The sequence below is a fragment of the Ruditapes philippinarum genome, unplaced genomic scaffold (genome assembly GCF_026571515.1).
Source record: "Ruditapes philippinarum isolate M1 unplaced genomic scaffold, ASM2657151v2 ctg7908_1_1_1_1, whole genome shotgun sequence".
NCBI lineage: Eukaryota > Metazoa > Mollusca > Bivalvia > Venerida > Veneridae > Ruditapes > Ruditapes philippinarum.
This window is the reverse complement of record NW_026863693.1, coordinates 27,740-44,341: the sequence shown is the minus strand read 5'-3', so window position 1 is coordinate 44,341 and position 16,602 is coordinate 27,740. Positions and strand designations below refer to the sequence as shown.

Genomic DNA, 16,602 nt, shown 5'->3' with positions numbered 1-16,602 from the left:
CAATTATCATATGCGCAACGTTTGGATAGCACCCTCAGCTTATTATTTCATTATACATGTTTGACATGTTTAATATGCTGTAGTTATTTGGGACCATTTAAAATCAAATCAAAATTTTTGAAGCGAGGAGAGTACGAGCACATTTCGAAAAGAAGCGAACATGCACACTTTGCTTGAATATGGCGAACATCCTCCCTCACATTTACTTCGGGAATCTGAAAAGAGCTTCAGTGAGTCATATCTATAATAGTGTTTAATGTTGGAAGGCAAAGGTTTGCGAAATAAGTGGGAACGTCGCCATATTCAAGCAAAAGGTTGATCGTTTGCTACCATTCGCAGTGTGTTGTGTCGCTTTAAACTATATTTTCTTCTCTTTTGTTCACTTTTTCATTTTAATAATCATGTGAATAAATCACATATTCTATTTTTTAAATGATGCAAAAATATTTAGTAAACGTGTAAAAATATGTGCTTAAAATGACATTTTCAACAATTACAACTCCCCGCTTCAAAATGTTTGTATTGAATGTTGTTGATAATTCCAAATTTATATATCGATAGAAGGCTGACGATTCGAGATGTACGGTTAGCTTATGATAACTGAAATCTAAAACTGTAAAAATTACCCCCAGGGGTAAAGGTCATTATGCTCGTTCGTTTTTGTGATCACGGAATATTTCTTGTTCATCACTCTTGCTTGACCTCAGCATGGCGGAGTGCAAAACAGATGCCACCACTGTGCCACTCAAAATAAAGATAGCCCAAGGACAAATCCGTGCCTCCTCTTTAAATCATTCACCCCTACAAATCTTTTCTTCAAAGATGGCTCAAATATACCCACAAGGCAAAGTGAAAAAACCCCTGAAAAAGCATATTTCCCAGTTTTTAGATTACATTGGAAGTTTTAAAAAGTGAAAACAATTTTTGGTGCCATAAAACAAATTTCTCCCCTTTTAAAAATTTTTTTTCAAAAAAAGGCTCAAATGTTCAACAAAAGGCAAATATGCAGAAACCCATGCCGCTGCTGTGCAAACTAAAGGTCAAGCCCAACCTTAAAGGTAAGATATCAGTCAATTTTGTGTCCACATTATCAATCCTATACCCTTTTGGGCATTTTTTATATATGGCTTAAATGGGTTTTTTTTCTAAACAAGGCAATGTCCAAAATCTATTGTGCCGCTTTGTTCGCTAAAGGTTACCATTGAAGAGCAAAATTCAAACATTTTGTGTCTCATCAATAAACATTAATTCTGTTTAAATGTTTATATAAACTTATAAGAAGTAGTTTAGTTAACCGTTTGTTATTTAGAAAAGGGTTCGATATGTCAAACAGACCTTAATAACGAATGTACTTTAACTTGTGCAGCATGTATCATCATAATTAATAATATTACTGGTTTGCTATTTATTTAATGATACAGTTTAGTATAAATTATCAATTAGAAAAAAACATTACCTCACACACTCACTAAAAACACAAAATCAAAACTATTTCATCAGTTAAAGCATTAAACATATTTAACTCAATTACAATTTAACAGAATCATAAGTATTCCTTAACAAATACAGCTATAAGACATGTTCCCAGTTATATATAACTGGAAAGAAGCCTTATGTATGAACGTACATACATTTCAAAAAGTTTTTTATACCACTTTGTATTATAAAGAGATTATCCGATATAAAACTTTTACTAATAGTTTATGTATCTGGATAAACAGACGCGTTACACTTTTCTGAAAACCGTTTTTATAATTTTCCCTTTATCTAATTTGGATGTTATAAACGTAGGGCGTAAATCTTTTAAATTGCTGTATATATGTTAATATCCAATGACCAGTTTTTCAGCAAAGCTCAACTTGTTTTCCAATCCTTTCGCTTATTTGCCGGAGACCACTCTGCAATGGTACTGTGGCATATCGTCCCTTTTTCCTTTTTATATTTTGTTTATCGTCTTCATCTACTTCTGTGTAATTCATTACTCCCATAATCATTGAAATTGGTATGACACATTCCTGCCCTGGGACATCAGTACAGGCAATAGCACCGCTATCACCAGGTTGAGAGAATCTTTCTCCTACGATTCCTTCCCCATCTGCAATGTCTTCCACTAGAATAAGACTAAAATCCATTTCTTCTGTGGACCTATACTCTGGCACTGTTATTATTCCTTTACCAGGTTTTGATTTAGCTCCCCAAATATGTACTTTCCGTCCAACTAAGTTTTCAGATTCAATGATACGTTTGTCTCCAGAAATTTGTTTACCACTGACTGTTTTAAACCTTGTGTCGCATTCATCTTTTCTTATAGAAAGAGCCGCTGCTGCTATATCAAGTTTGCCACATTCCACAGTGCTGTCTATAACCTCACCAACGCTTTTGGGTTCACCGCCTTCCATTACATGCAACCTGTTTATTTGATTACTTGCTGGCACTAAATGTTTGGAGAATAGTCCATACATCACTATCTCCTCGTTTTGAGTTTTGGTTTCTTTGGCAAAGCAGCCAAAACTTCCATTGTTGACGTAACCAACAGCGATGCTATCACCAGGTGTTAAATACTTTTTAATTGACATTGGAACGAGTTCGTACTCATAGATTTTGAAGTCGAGTAAAACTTGTCGGAGCCTATTTTGCTTTTCTTCCCTAGTAAAGGTCTGAACATCTTTCACAACAATTTGTAGTTTTTGCATTCGACATCCAACACCACAAATACCTTTAAATGTTGAGGACAAGTGTCTACAAATCTACACAATTGAGAAAATACAAATATGTGTTAATTACTATATTTCTGTAATAATAATGAAATATTTCAAGATATTAAGAAAGTAAAAATATTCTTGTAGTACTTTACATGAAATGTTAGATTAAGGTATGAGCCTCCTAGTGGGCACTATAAGGAACTATAAATTGACAACATAGGTCAGTTATATATCCTTAAAAGACACAATAATGCAAAATTTAAAGTAAAGTAAAACTTGGCTATTAGAAGGGCTCTTTTTAAGAAATGAGAAACTCTCAATATTCTATTTTATAATCATTATGAAAAAATGCTTTCCTATAGAACATTTTTGAGAAACAAATAATAGCATTCAGCGAACAAATGACCCAGCAAAATTATTGTTTCTACTCAAAATGTTTGAAATATGTATATAAATGTTACCCTACCCCACCCATTTTAAGTACTTCTTTGATCATTTTTCTACTTGGCGGGCCTTATTCAAAATATTCCTAAAATTTACTAAAATCAGGGGCTGTTTTCAAAGTTTGCATAATTTTTTTTTAAAAGTATATTGGTTGCGCTTGTCAAATATAAAGTACTTTTACCGTCTAGTTTTTATTTTATAAGACTTTGAAAATATCAGGTACCATATTTGATAAGAAATTTGGCACAATTTAGCCAATAAATACCAATAATAATTTCATAATTAAAATGAAACACTTTTTTCTTCTCAAGAGTGATATGAGAGACACAAATAATGTTCAAAAAAAAAGAAAGAAAGAAAAAGTTGTCGCTTCTGGGGCTTGAACCCACGCCCCTAAGTTACAATGCAGTTGACAGTAGTTCTAGCCTATTTGAATACTCTTCAAAGTGGAGGTAATGCATTAGGTGGATCATACCTTAATAACTTTTTTGTATTTTGACCTCTTAAATAATTTACGAGATGGATTGTAGAGTGTGTAATATATCAAGAGACATTACGTGCACTAATGCTGCCTTGTTTTGTTTACTTTAATAATCCGTGTTATAGTACTAGTTAAAAAAGAAAACATGTTAGGTTTTCAAAGTAAACAATATTACCTCTTTTAAGTCAAGGTCACTTCTGTATTTTGGAATGTTCGGAATATCGTCAATACTGACGTCACTCATATTAAAGAGTCCTATAATCTCTTCAAAAAGACAATCTTTAGTTTCCGTCTTAAGAGTTGAAAGCATATCTTTTTTAAGAAAGATAATTACATTTGTCTCATTGGTCTGCTCGTCATCTAAAAGGGTAATTACAAAGATTTAGAGTCGATATACAAAATTGTATATGTTTAACTTAATACGTATAATTATATTGACAAGTTATTGTAGATAAATGTTATTTTATTCACTTTAGTCATAAACTAGACAATACATCATATGATAAAGGTGTTTATATATTTAAATATTTAGACGATACATCAGTATTCTGAAAAAGCTACTAATAAACGTGTTTGATGGCTACTTATTTAACACGTATTATGTCTATTACTTGCCTGTTATTGGTTTTTCTTCATACTCATCCCTATTAGTTGCGTTTTTGTCGAAACGGTTACGTTCAATATCCCCTCCTAATGCACCACAAACTGGCTTGAGACTTTGAAAAAGCCATTCTTCTAAGACTGAATCTATCTGTTTCCATGCGATATTTTTTTGAATGGCATATGTGTTTTGGCATCGTTGAATAGATTTTTCATCCAAGTCAGTATTGCCTAGGATAAATGTCATGGTTGTCCTGTGTCTTATTGCTGTCAAAATGTGTTGATAGTTCACAGGTATTATAAAGCAAGAGACCGCCGATTGATCAATGGATTGAACAAATTGTTCAAGGGAGCCACCATCTCTAATTGTTCCTTTCTTAAATATTTCTTGAAGAAAATCATCGATCATTTTGTCATTTTCAGGGGTGGTACATACATAAAACAAAATATATCTGCCATCTTGTCCAATGCAGTTTGATTGAAGCACAACTTTATATCGCATCACAACATCCAACATATTGCTCAATGCAAACTCATACCTTGGAAACTCACTCGCCTGAACTTTTATCTCTTTTATGCGAATATCCTGCAAATTTATAAGATAATTAAATCAATGATTTTATATGCCGACCAATCCAAATCAATTGATGCTCTAGATGTAAACACAAAAGTGTTGTTAAATGCAAAGATTATCAAATTATTTCATTATAAAATATTTGTGTCGTTGACATTCTTCAGCTGCAATTTACTTACTGAAAATTTTCCTTTCTCCTGCTTGTATTCTGAAAAGATAAAATGTCGGCAAAAAACTGATAGCCAATAGATATGGCTTAGTCATTTATCTATTTATCTATTTATGTTGTAAGAAGTTGTAGAATATATTTGAACATATATTTAACATTGCATAGCAGTGTATACTTACAAACTCTTGATGTTCAACAATTATTATACTAAATGTATGTAAATATTTCTGTTCTGATAATGAAGTACTGAGGCGCTGTCTAAAAAAAGTCTTGCAAGAAAAATAAGCAGCCATATAACATATACTCAATGAAATGATATTTATTGAAAATCTGTTAGTGCTTGATATTTTGACAATAAATTAGTCCAGCATTTGATAAAAAGATTAACAGAATTATGATACGATTTCCGTTTCCATAATATCTTTACTTTCTTGCTCATTTTCGTAATATGTCCGTCTTTTATTTGCTTCAGTAGGATCTTAGTAAAGTTCAGTGACACTGTCGTAATCTTTTGTCCAGGGTGAGCCTTTAATTTATAATAATGTACATTTTATTTATTTTTTTAGATTTCATATAATTATACATTCTTCTCCCTAAAATGAAAATACTATGAAACACATTTTACAATGACTGGTATAATTTTTATTCCGAATTATGAATGACTCCGAAAGTATATCTAATTTGCAGAATGCGACAACACTGTTTTAAATTAAAATGTGAAACATGCACTTTTTAACTACTTTGACAATCATTAACAGACGGTTTGTTATATTTATAAAAATGATGTGCTAAAAGTATTTTACTGATGTACTAAATTGTAATACATATATTGTGATAAAAAAAAACTTTTCAAGGATCTATTTATTATAAGTCTTTTACAACCTTCTTCTATTTCATCTTCAATACTGACTAAAAGCTCAAGTTCTGTGTAACCATCAGAAGTTCCAGCTTTGTCTGCACCGGATGTTTCCAAAACATTTTTGCATGTCAAGACATTAATGTCATGGGCACGGCCTAGCAAATAAAATTTTATAAAATGCATTGTAACTTTGTATTTTACGTAAGTATTATCGTTCTGTAAGAGCTAGTCTTTGTAAATATTGAAAATAAATTCACAATTTTTTGAAGACATTATACATCTCTGATATTGGATAGTGTTAAAGTACATAATAAACAGGGTATTAACAATATAATTGTGGGGAAAAAGTGTGATACACCAAAGACTGTTTCAATATCTTGACTTGTCCTTACAAGCGATACATTCAATATACATGTACCAGATAGTTTAGCTTCAATTTCTGTTGAACACATGGATGCGGCTGATAATATACCAAAATCGTCTGCATATTTATCATAGAGTATTTTTGCGTAACATTGGTCTACAGCCTGTATTTGCAAAATAGCAGCTCATTTTGCTATGAATCAGTTGGACAAATGTATTCTAAAGTAGAACATATTACGAAACACAGACCACGCATTAATATCATGGCATAAAGTACAGACAGAAAGTTAATCAAAGTGCTGAAAGCACTGATGGGGGCGCAATATGTTGCATACAAAACTTCAAAGTTCGAGATTTGTAGAGCAATCTATTTCAGGTGTTCCAAGCTGATATCATTCCTGTTTTCAAAGTAAAATAAGTGCCCATTTTGTATAGTTTTACAATATAAAAGTATTGCCTCCAAATTATTGTCAAAATACCAAACATATACTTACAAACCCAGGCAAAATGCATTTTTGATATCATATATATCATAAAAAAATATTTCAAAATATGAAATTGAAATTTGTTGGGAAACTATAGTTGTTCAAGTTTATCTAAATTTTTCTTTCAACCAATTTTCATGTGAAGGACTTCCATATGTGAGTGTATAATACATAAATCAGTGCACTAACTATATTTATTCCAAGAAATGATTATGTAAATAGAAAATAAACAGAAAATTTAACTGTCTATTAAATATTTCTAAAATAAAACCAGGACTGTAAGAACAAAATTATTTTTTGTAGAAACATTCAAGCGCAATACATAATACATGTGAGAATGTAAATTGGAATGGATACATATACTGTAGTTGGCATTGAAAACAAGAGCCACTACCTAGCTTGGGCTATGCTCTGCTTTTTCTTATATAGAAAGTCAAACACAACAGTTTGAGAAAATTGAAGTACCTATAAGAGTACTCCTATAATACATCAAATTTGAATTTAACTGTCAACACATTTAAGTAAATGTCATAGTTGAATGATAAGTGTTGTTTTGTCCAAGAAAGAATCAAATCATAGACAAAAAGCAAAGTTATGACAATGTGAGCAAATTAAATTGTTTAACCTTGGAGGTAATGGTCAGTTAAAGGTCCAATTTATATCAGAATAATTTAACATGTTGGTTTTGTGTTTGTTTGTCCGAGCATGAATCAAATCTGTAAAAAAATAACAAAGTAATGACAATCCTAGCTAATTTCAAAGATTTTTTTATCAAATAAAGGTAAAGGCCATATAATATATGAACTTAAAGGGATTTTGTCACAAAAAAACATATGTCTTCTGAAACTGTGTATGGTTCTGATCACTCCTTTGAATTTGGCAGAAATCCAGCACGCAATTTGACATGTGATAAGATTTTTCTATTTTTAACCCTGGGGGCCATTTTGTGCAGTGAAGCGAAACATGCCAGCAATGTGCACAACTAGGAATGGAACTGTTCACTCCTGTGAAGTTTCATTGACATCTAACCAGCAGTTCTATCTGTAAAAGCCAGACAAGATATTTATATTTATAGCTCTGACAGCCATTTTGTGCAGCAAAGTTAAACTTGCTGGCGATATGCACAACAAAGGATAGTACTGATCACTCCTATTAAGTTTGGTTAAAATCCCACTAGTAGTTTGACTTGTGAACAAAATTCTTCTATTTTAAGCTGTGGCGGTCATTTTGTTCAGTGAAATGGAACTTACAGGCAATGTGCACAACTATGGATGGTACTGATCAATCCTGTAAAGTTTGTTTGAAATACCAACTGTAGATTGACCTGTAAAGGTCGGACAAGATTTTTCTATTTTTAGCTGTGATGGCAATTTTGAGCAGCGAATCGTAACATGTCAGTGATGTGCATAACTACGAATGGAATTGATCACTCCTGTAAAGTTTGGTTGAAATTCCACCTGTAGGTTGACCGACAGACGGACAGATGGCGAAGGCAAAAACAATATGTCAAAAATTAAATTCAAGGTCAAGTTCCATTTAATCTTCTTGATTGTCAGAAGGAGTGTCTGTGACAGAGTGGTCAAGGTTGTTCTTTCCACCAGTCATGCTGGACAGTAACCATATTATGACATTCACTGTGCTGATGCATTGTAAAAATCAAAGCAAAAAAAATAAAACATTTAAGAGTCAATGTGATATTGAGTTTGATTTTCTTTTATGTCCTAGCCTACAAGTTTGAAGAAAATAAAAATTCAAAATCAAAGTTCATACATTTGAACTTGAAGGTCAATATAATTCATGAATCAATGTCAACTTCAGTCTGGTCTTCTTAATGGTCTTGTCCAAAGAATTGTTGTGTCCAAGAATGAAGACAATCCATTAAAAATAATGGTTTAGTTTAAAGTTTCTGGTAAGCAACATGTGCAGGAACAGCAACTTGACTGTAGTAGCTCGAAATTCTTTTATTAGCTAAGCACATGCCCTAATTCATATCAGCTGCCTATATGTTTCACCTTTTTCAACAAAATTTGTTTTAAATAAAGAAGTGTTATAATAAAATTATGCAACTAGTGACTATCATACTAACTAACAATTATCAAAAAGCATGTAACACAATTTGCCGAAATTTTGATCAGAGCTACATAAATTACAGATTTTTGCTATGTCAAAAAAGTGTATGCAAAGGAACCAAATACATATTTCCAAAACAGTTTAAAATGATGGTGTCACACTGTATAAGTTATCATACTATTAACATAAACCTTTGTAGGAATCAAAAGTAGGCATTCATAGAAAATTCTCATATCATATTCTGTACATTTATTGGCAATAATAATTTTTCTAAATGAATAAATATAAATGAAACTTCTTGTGAGATTTGCAAAATAGTCAAATTTATGCCCTTTCAATTTCAAGGGTTGTTTTAGCTTAGCATCATAATTTCTATGCAGATTTAGTCCTAACATTTTTCAAATAAATCTTCTATCCGATGGGCACGCCTAACAAAGATTTAAGAAAATATTCCATATTTTTCAACTTAAGGATACATTTTCAAACAGTAACAAAAACTAAAATTGTGATCAAACAACAATTTCTCTATGAACCAATTACATTTAGAATTAAAGCTCCATGACTCCAGATATGCCAAAAGAAATTCAAACTTGATAAAAAAGATATTAAGAAAAGTAAAAAGTGCAATAAAAACCTTACATTATGTGCCATTAATGACTGATTTTGCAATATTCAAATGATCACCATATTTCTACTGTGTGACTAACCCCGGGCTATTTTTGCATATTTTGGCGTCTTTTTGGTAAATTATAAGGATTGTGTCATTAGCAATATGTACAATAGTCATAACTTTCTTTGTTAACTTCACAATATTTTACTTTGAAATACATTTTCAAAATTATCATGAAAAATAACAATAACCTGGAGGCATGCTGCTTCAAGATAAAAAAAAACATCCTATTATATAATTATAACATACTTGAGTATCTTTATAGGCTAGAAAAGCTACCAACAGCAATGAATTGAGAGTTATGGTAACCCCAGGCCAGTGGGGCCATTTTCTCTTTAAGTTTAAACATTACTTTTGTACTTTTAGATTAGTTTAAGATAGAATACATTATCAATTTTAATTTATACTTATTATAGGTATTCATTGGATTGAATAATAAATCATTCCTTATTTAAAATTAAATGAAAAAGCATGGAAAAAATATTTTCAAGATCTAGTAAAAATCTAAATGTTTTTAAAATCTAGTAAAATCAAAACTATACAATAAATATATTAATAAATATACTATAAGAACATTATAACAATAAATGTATTTTGGATAATACACTCTAAGCTGAAATATTTTAAATGGGTGTGGTAGTATAAATGTTTGTAAATATTGTAAGTTATCTATCAATATGTCTGTTCTTAATAAAAGAAACTTGCACTTGATATTTTTCTGTACAAACAAAATTTCAAACATTGATAAGTTAGCTCATCTTATTGGTGATGAACTGGCGCCTCTATATACAAATGTGGTTCTGTTCAATCATAGGTTATCTCATGTTCTTTGTGATAAACTCTCACCTTGAAGTTTATAAAGTTCTGTTCATACATATTTCAAAAGTAGGCAAGTGGTGAAGTACTAGTGGCTCATTATTGTTCTAAACATATTGTGATATTTCAAATATTGGAAAATTATCTCACATTTTTAGTGAAAGACTGGTGACTAGTTTTCTCCTGAATGTCATTTCTTTTTCTAATTAGATTAAGTCAATTTACTATATTCATGAGGTTTTCGACATCACATCTAAGAACTCATTATCCTATTATCCACCATTGCAAAGGGCAGGCAGTCTCCTGGTTTTCCAATTTTTTTCAGTTCTAGTGTTTCCGACATTAAGAAAAATATATCTTCCCTCATCACTCCTGCTATTACTGTTCTATCATACAAGTTCCCCCTGTTTCCTGAAAAGTGAATTGCAGAATTAAAATTTCATTTTTTTCAAAGGGGGGGGGGGGGGGTGGCGGGGCACTTTAAAGCACAGGTTATATGCCCAATTTCCAGCTTTACTGGTTGAGGAAGACATCGGGTGCCCCTATGTTGTGTATGATTTCAAGCACTAAACAGCACCCGAGTACAACCATCAAAAAAATGAGCTGGATAGCTTTCTCACATGAAAGAATCCATAAACCTTTGCAGAGCTCAAACCTACAGCAGTGAAAGGCAGTTGGCTTAATGTCTAGAAACTAAACCAATCAGCCACAGACACCCCAAGTAATTTTATCTATTTGCTAAGCAGCAATTTTTACAAAATTATTTAAATTTATATCATTCTGATAAACTATAGACAGCAAAGTCAAGATAAGATTATCATATATGTCAGACAGCTTACTGTGAATATTCAATATTTTAATGTGAATTTTCTCGAGGTGAAAAGGAAAGGAAAGCTTAATTCCTTGTCACAATTCTTCTTGCTACCTACTTTTGTTCCTAATTGCTAGTATAAGATGTAGTTTAAATACACTGTTTTTATTAATTTGGCTTTTTGTGACAATAGACTATCCAGTGACAGAAGCTCACTGACTTAAAATAAACTGTCCTGTGTCGGTCTTTAAACAAGTCAAGAATAAAAAGACTATTACAATATAATTAAGAATATAAATATTAAGAAATATCATATACTAATACATCTAAATAATAATGTACCTCTTCCTTAAATGCCCATGCTGTTGAAAGAAACATTTTCGCATTTATTCACTTCAAGGTTAGTCAGATTGACAGTCTCACATTTTAGCCTTTATCTCTCTTGATTCCATCCTCATTGACCCTAAAGCATCCTTAAAATCTATATCCTGCCCTTCACATTCACAAATCTGAAATGAACAGAAAGTTGGAAAGATAAAATATGATTATTATGAGATATACATATAGTATCCCAATAATTATGTTAGTTCATATCAAATAAATAATTTAAGAAACAATTTGTTCAAAATTGCCTTAGTACAAAGATTTTTAAACCAAATCTATGATATAATAAAAGAGTAAATACATTCTTTATTTCCAGTCATGTAAGCTATAATTCAATTTACCAAGTCATAGGACAGGTCTAGTATAGTAATTATAGTGTATATGCAGTATGTACTATATGTCTTTACAATCTACTATACCGTCCTGAAATTTTAAGAAAACAACTATCTTTTACATCCATTTCTCAGAAGTTGCAAAACCAAGTAAATGAAATCATTCTGCACAACTTCTGATCACAAACGCTTCAAGGACATTTATGAGTGAATCAGGTCCTATCCTGAAAGACTGTGTTGTTCAAGTTTGAAGACATTAATTCAAAAATAACAGAGCTATAGCCACTAATAGCAAAAAAATAAGCAAAATTTAGACATTTTACCTTGAATGTTAACATAAAGGTCAAGTTTAGTCTGGTCTACTTGAAGGGTTGTTGTGACCAAGTATGATGACAATACATTAAGATCTGAAAAAGTTATGAACAAGGTTAAAGTTTGTTGACAGCAAGGGGAAAGCCGTCATGACTGTAACAATAATATTTTGGTACGTCTGTTGAGCCTAGCCGTTCTGTATTTTTTCAATAATAAATAAATGTAATGATAAAGTCAGTAACTTCCAAGTCTTCTTACATGTTTACAAAGAATTAACATATATAAAATTTATATTGTTTCTTAATAATTCTTTGATGATGTTCAGCCATTTATATTATAACAAGATATCCGAAAGATCTATCAGAAATAAATTGAGCTCTTATGCAAAATGTAAGCAAACATCCGGCATGAAATTTTCAAGTAGCTAAAAGTTAAATTATTATAAATACTTTGTCATAATCCAACTACAGCTGGAAATTGACCCACATGTTTGATTACAAATGTTTAAATCAATATTGTCCATAGAAATGATTTAATAATTTTCAGTCTCTCTTTGCGTTTTCACAGAGACTTAAACTATTCATTCACACCATGATTTTCAGAAGGAAAAAATCTTCTGATCACCAAACAATAAAAATTAATATACCAACTGTAAATTGTATATGATATTCAATAAAATCTTCTTTTAGAAAAACAAGTTTGCGTATTATTGTTTTAGGCACCTCATTTTTAAAATGCTGTACGGCTAGTCTCAACAGCGAGTATATGCTTGTCGTATGTGACTCACATTTGTCAAACAATACTAGTTTATACTGCTAGCCGCTGCCATTGTAAATTATTCCTTCCTCTACCAACTCACATACTTCCATCAACAAAAATTATGAATACTATTAGTATAATAATCATATAGATGTGAGACGATAAAAGTAATGATGACTAAATATGATGTATATAAAATTCCGCTGCTTAAGATGGGTTGTTTTTATTGATTGTTTGTATCAACAAAGGTAATTAGGTAAGCTTCATCACCGTATGATGACTTTTAAATTTTTGTTTAAAGTGAAAATTGATAGTCATCAAATTATTCTGAATATAACATACTGTTATATTTAATAATATAATCAGTAATCTTATTATTATTGACCTGGGGTTTTGAATTTTAATACAACTACTATTTTCATATAAATGTCTATAACTTTACAAAGAAAAAATCTATATAATTATGGACTGACCATAAATATCATGAAATCCTACATCTGATAAAGGCAAAACTGTGGAAATCAGATTTACATGTATGAAATAACTTTAATAAGTAGATCTGAACTTTAGTCATATTGTATAACAATTGTAATTATTACAAGTCCTTTAAAATTTTGGGAAGAGTTAGACAAGTGCCTAGTCTGTTGAAACGGACTTCTTTCACACTATTTTATGCATTATTAATCACTTCAGGGAAATACAAAGGGATAAAGTAATTGTTATACCAGATTGCATTATTTTTCAAGGTAAAGTGAAATATAAACAATGAATATTCAACAGTGAACAAAATTTTGCAATGTTTACCTGCTTACCTTGTCGACATGGTGATTACACAAATACGGGAAAATTATGTACATGAGAAAATAGACAAGTATGTATTCGTATTTCATATGCATTATACAAAGTTCATACAATATATTTGCACTTTTGAAGCATTTCATAGCTTATCGATTTGAAAAAAAAAACCAACATATTGCAATATTTTGTTAGTTGTTGCGTTTTATGATAGTAAGTTCACTTATGACTAAATAATGTTGGTACTCTATTTATGCATGTTCTTTGACTCTAATTGATAGGATTTAACTCATTACAGGATTTGGGCAGTACCTCCAGTAACTTGCAAAAATCATGATCACAAAATAGAAAACTATCATTTTTCGCCGATTATTATATTTTTCCTGCATACCATGGAAAAGTTTTGGACCAATTTTGTCCAGCTTAGATAGCTAATAGAGATGTGTTCAAAAGGTAGTTAAGCATCCCCAAAAATGTAATAACAATTTAAGAAAATATCTTTCCACATTTAGGAGTAATCCAGATATTAATCAGTTCACTTAATTATGTGGTTTCAACAATAAAGATTGATAAAACAAACCAATATATCAATAAATTGAAAAGTGGACCGAGTTAGAAAAGGGCCGAGCTGACTCGGGGACCCAAGTACGTTTTTGGGCCGAGCTGACACTGAATCGATGTAATGCACTAAAATTTGCATAAATAATAATCATAATATCAAGCGAAATATATCAAAAGCTTTACCAGATTGGGAAGAAAACTTGATTCTACATACGGAATAGATTGCACCTAAAATATCAACGTAATAAAATATAATCAAACATCTTGACCTGCTGTTTTTTCTGTAAACACTAAACAGCAAAATATAGGTCGTTTTCTTGACGATTTTGCTAGACCTACTGATAAATGCAAGAAAAAGCAACGACGTAATTAAACAGTTATGTATACAGGAGATTAAGTGTTCGTATAATAAAACTTACAACTCTTTTAAACACCTGGGACTTCCTAATCGATAGCAAATCTTCTCAATCTTTCTCGGTATATCTGGCCGGCCAAGATGGCGATTGCGGGAAAATGACGTCAGACAGAAAATAGTCCGTATTCATACACATACATTTTTTTCTCTGACATTCACACTTTCTAAGCATTTTAAGCTTAAAGTTATCCAATTTGAAAATCGTATTCCATTTTATCCTGAAGTATTGTGTTCTCTGGTTATGACTTAAAAAAAATTGGCACTAAATTTATGTACGTATTTTGGCTTTCATGCATCGGGAACCAGACGGTAGAAAAAATAAACTGGTTCTCTTTAAATTTTACCGACTGCTGGCGTAGTAATATTAAATCGCGTAATGCAATGATATATTTAATTTTGTGATAAAAGGAATTAAAATATAGTAATTAAATGACCAGTCAATTTTGAAATAGATAAGGTATTATGATTATATGAATATTATAGCAAAATATTGGAACTATTTTTGCTCCGCGCAGATAGCCTAAATGCGTTCAAACCATAGTTAGCTGAATTTATCGTAATTACACTGGGGGCTTGCGCCCCAAAAATTGACGAGTTGTACTTGATAAGCAGGTTGTTCCTTTAGTATAAAATGCACATACCCATTTCTTCTCTCTTAATCCTCTTCGCTGGCGGGTCATATTGCTCTAAACAGTTCATATTGTTCTCAGTTTCCTTGGTACTTACGTCTTCTTTTGCTGTCAGTTTCTGACTGACTGGAATTAAAACCGTTTGTTACATATAACGTTAAGTAAAAGTTAATCAAGGTACCAGGAATGAAATATTCAACAGGATCTTATTAAGTATTCCATACTTCGAATGTTTGGAAACATTTGGTCAAAAATATTAAGAAGCAATGTCAGTATATACCAATTAAGTCAATAGGTCGAATATTGAGTCTAATTGCTTCTCACTGCTGATTCAGGAATAATGAAGGTAAACCGTCACTTGCGGAGAAATTAGTACTTTTTGGAAAGCCAACTAGTTGGACTGAGTACTTTAAGCGAAAGTGCTAAAATTGCTAGGATTTGTTTTCCTAATGTAGATAAGGTCAATATACTGTTTATCTGTATACTTACCCTATATTTACAGTTGTAATCACTGTAGTGAATAGCTATCTGTACATTTTCATTCATTCATTCATGCATAATCACATGGAATTGTTTGAAATATGAAATGTTGAAATGATATTGAATTTGTATATTAATTTATGTTTTGTGGCTGTGCAGGTGGTTAAAACTAATTTACCTAAACCAAGAAAGTGAGGAAGTCGGTAACATGGTGAATCAATGGAACGGTCATTCAGCACAATGAAGAGACTGGAAACATGCAAGAAAACAACCTTGTCTTGCTGCAATGTATTTCTCTTCTGAATTATTATATAATTTATTAAGATATGAGCGTCTGATGGGGCGTTAAATATGCTTTCAAAGTACACCAGATTGTGTTATTTTGCATCTAAAAATAAAACATTACTCGGGAGAAAACCCCCGAACCCCCTTAACATAGAGAGGGAAGGGGGACACCCCCTCCCTTAACCCTTCTTCAGGGTGTATAATTCGTTTTGGCCTCGCCACTGATATTTATTCTGACTTATATCTTTTTCCAACACTTCGTGCAATCGAACAGACCTCTTCTTATAACGGAAGCTCTTCTAAAGTACAGACTATTTGTGTTAAAATGACCAATCGACATTGTTACTAAACTACCGTAATTTGTAAACGCTCCTACATCCTTAACTTTAGCGGTAGTAAATGTGAAAACAGAGGGCCTTCGACCGAAAAATTAAAAAAAAGATAAAAATATTTCTGTTATATTGTTATAGATATGATATGCAACATCTACATGTAGAAGGAAAATCCTAAATCGGAAGTGCTCTCCCGCATTACGTGCGTGGTTCTCCGTTCCACTCTATGTCAATGTATGTGAAACGGATGCCAGAGAATACTTCCGGTAGAAAG

General features: G+C 31.6%; 1 protein-coding gene across 1 annotated transcript; it reads right to left on the bottom strand.

Moving 5' to 3' along the window:
* Positions 1-1,399: 1,399 nt before the first annotated feature.
* LOC132723041 (uncharacterized) lies at positions 1,400-15,777 on the bottom strand. The gene is made up of 7 exons (XM_060707708.1): positions 15,732-15,777; positions 15,244-15,357; positions 5,853-5,984; positions 4,981-5,009; positions 4,243-4,813; positions 3,803-3,987; positions 1,400-2,747 (listed from the first exon to the last, which is right to left on the bottom strand). The coding sequence occupies exons 1-7, from the start codon at positions 15,775-15,777 to the stop codon at positions 1,845-1,847; spliced, it is 1,980 nt and encodes a 659-aa protein (XP_060563691.1). The 3' UTR covers positions 1,400-1,844.
* Positions 15,778-16,602: the final 825 nt, after the last annotated feature.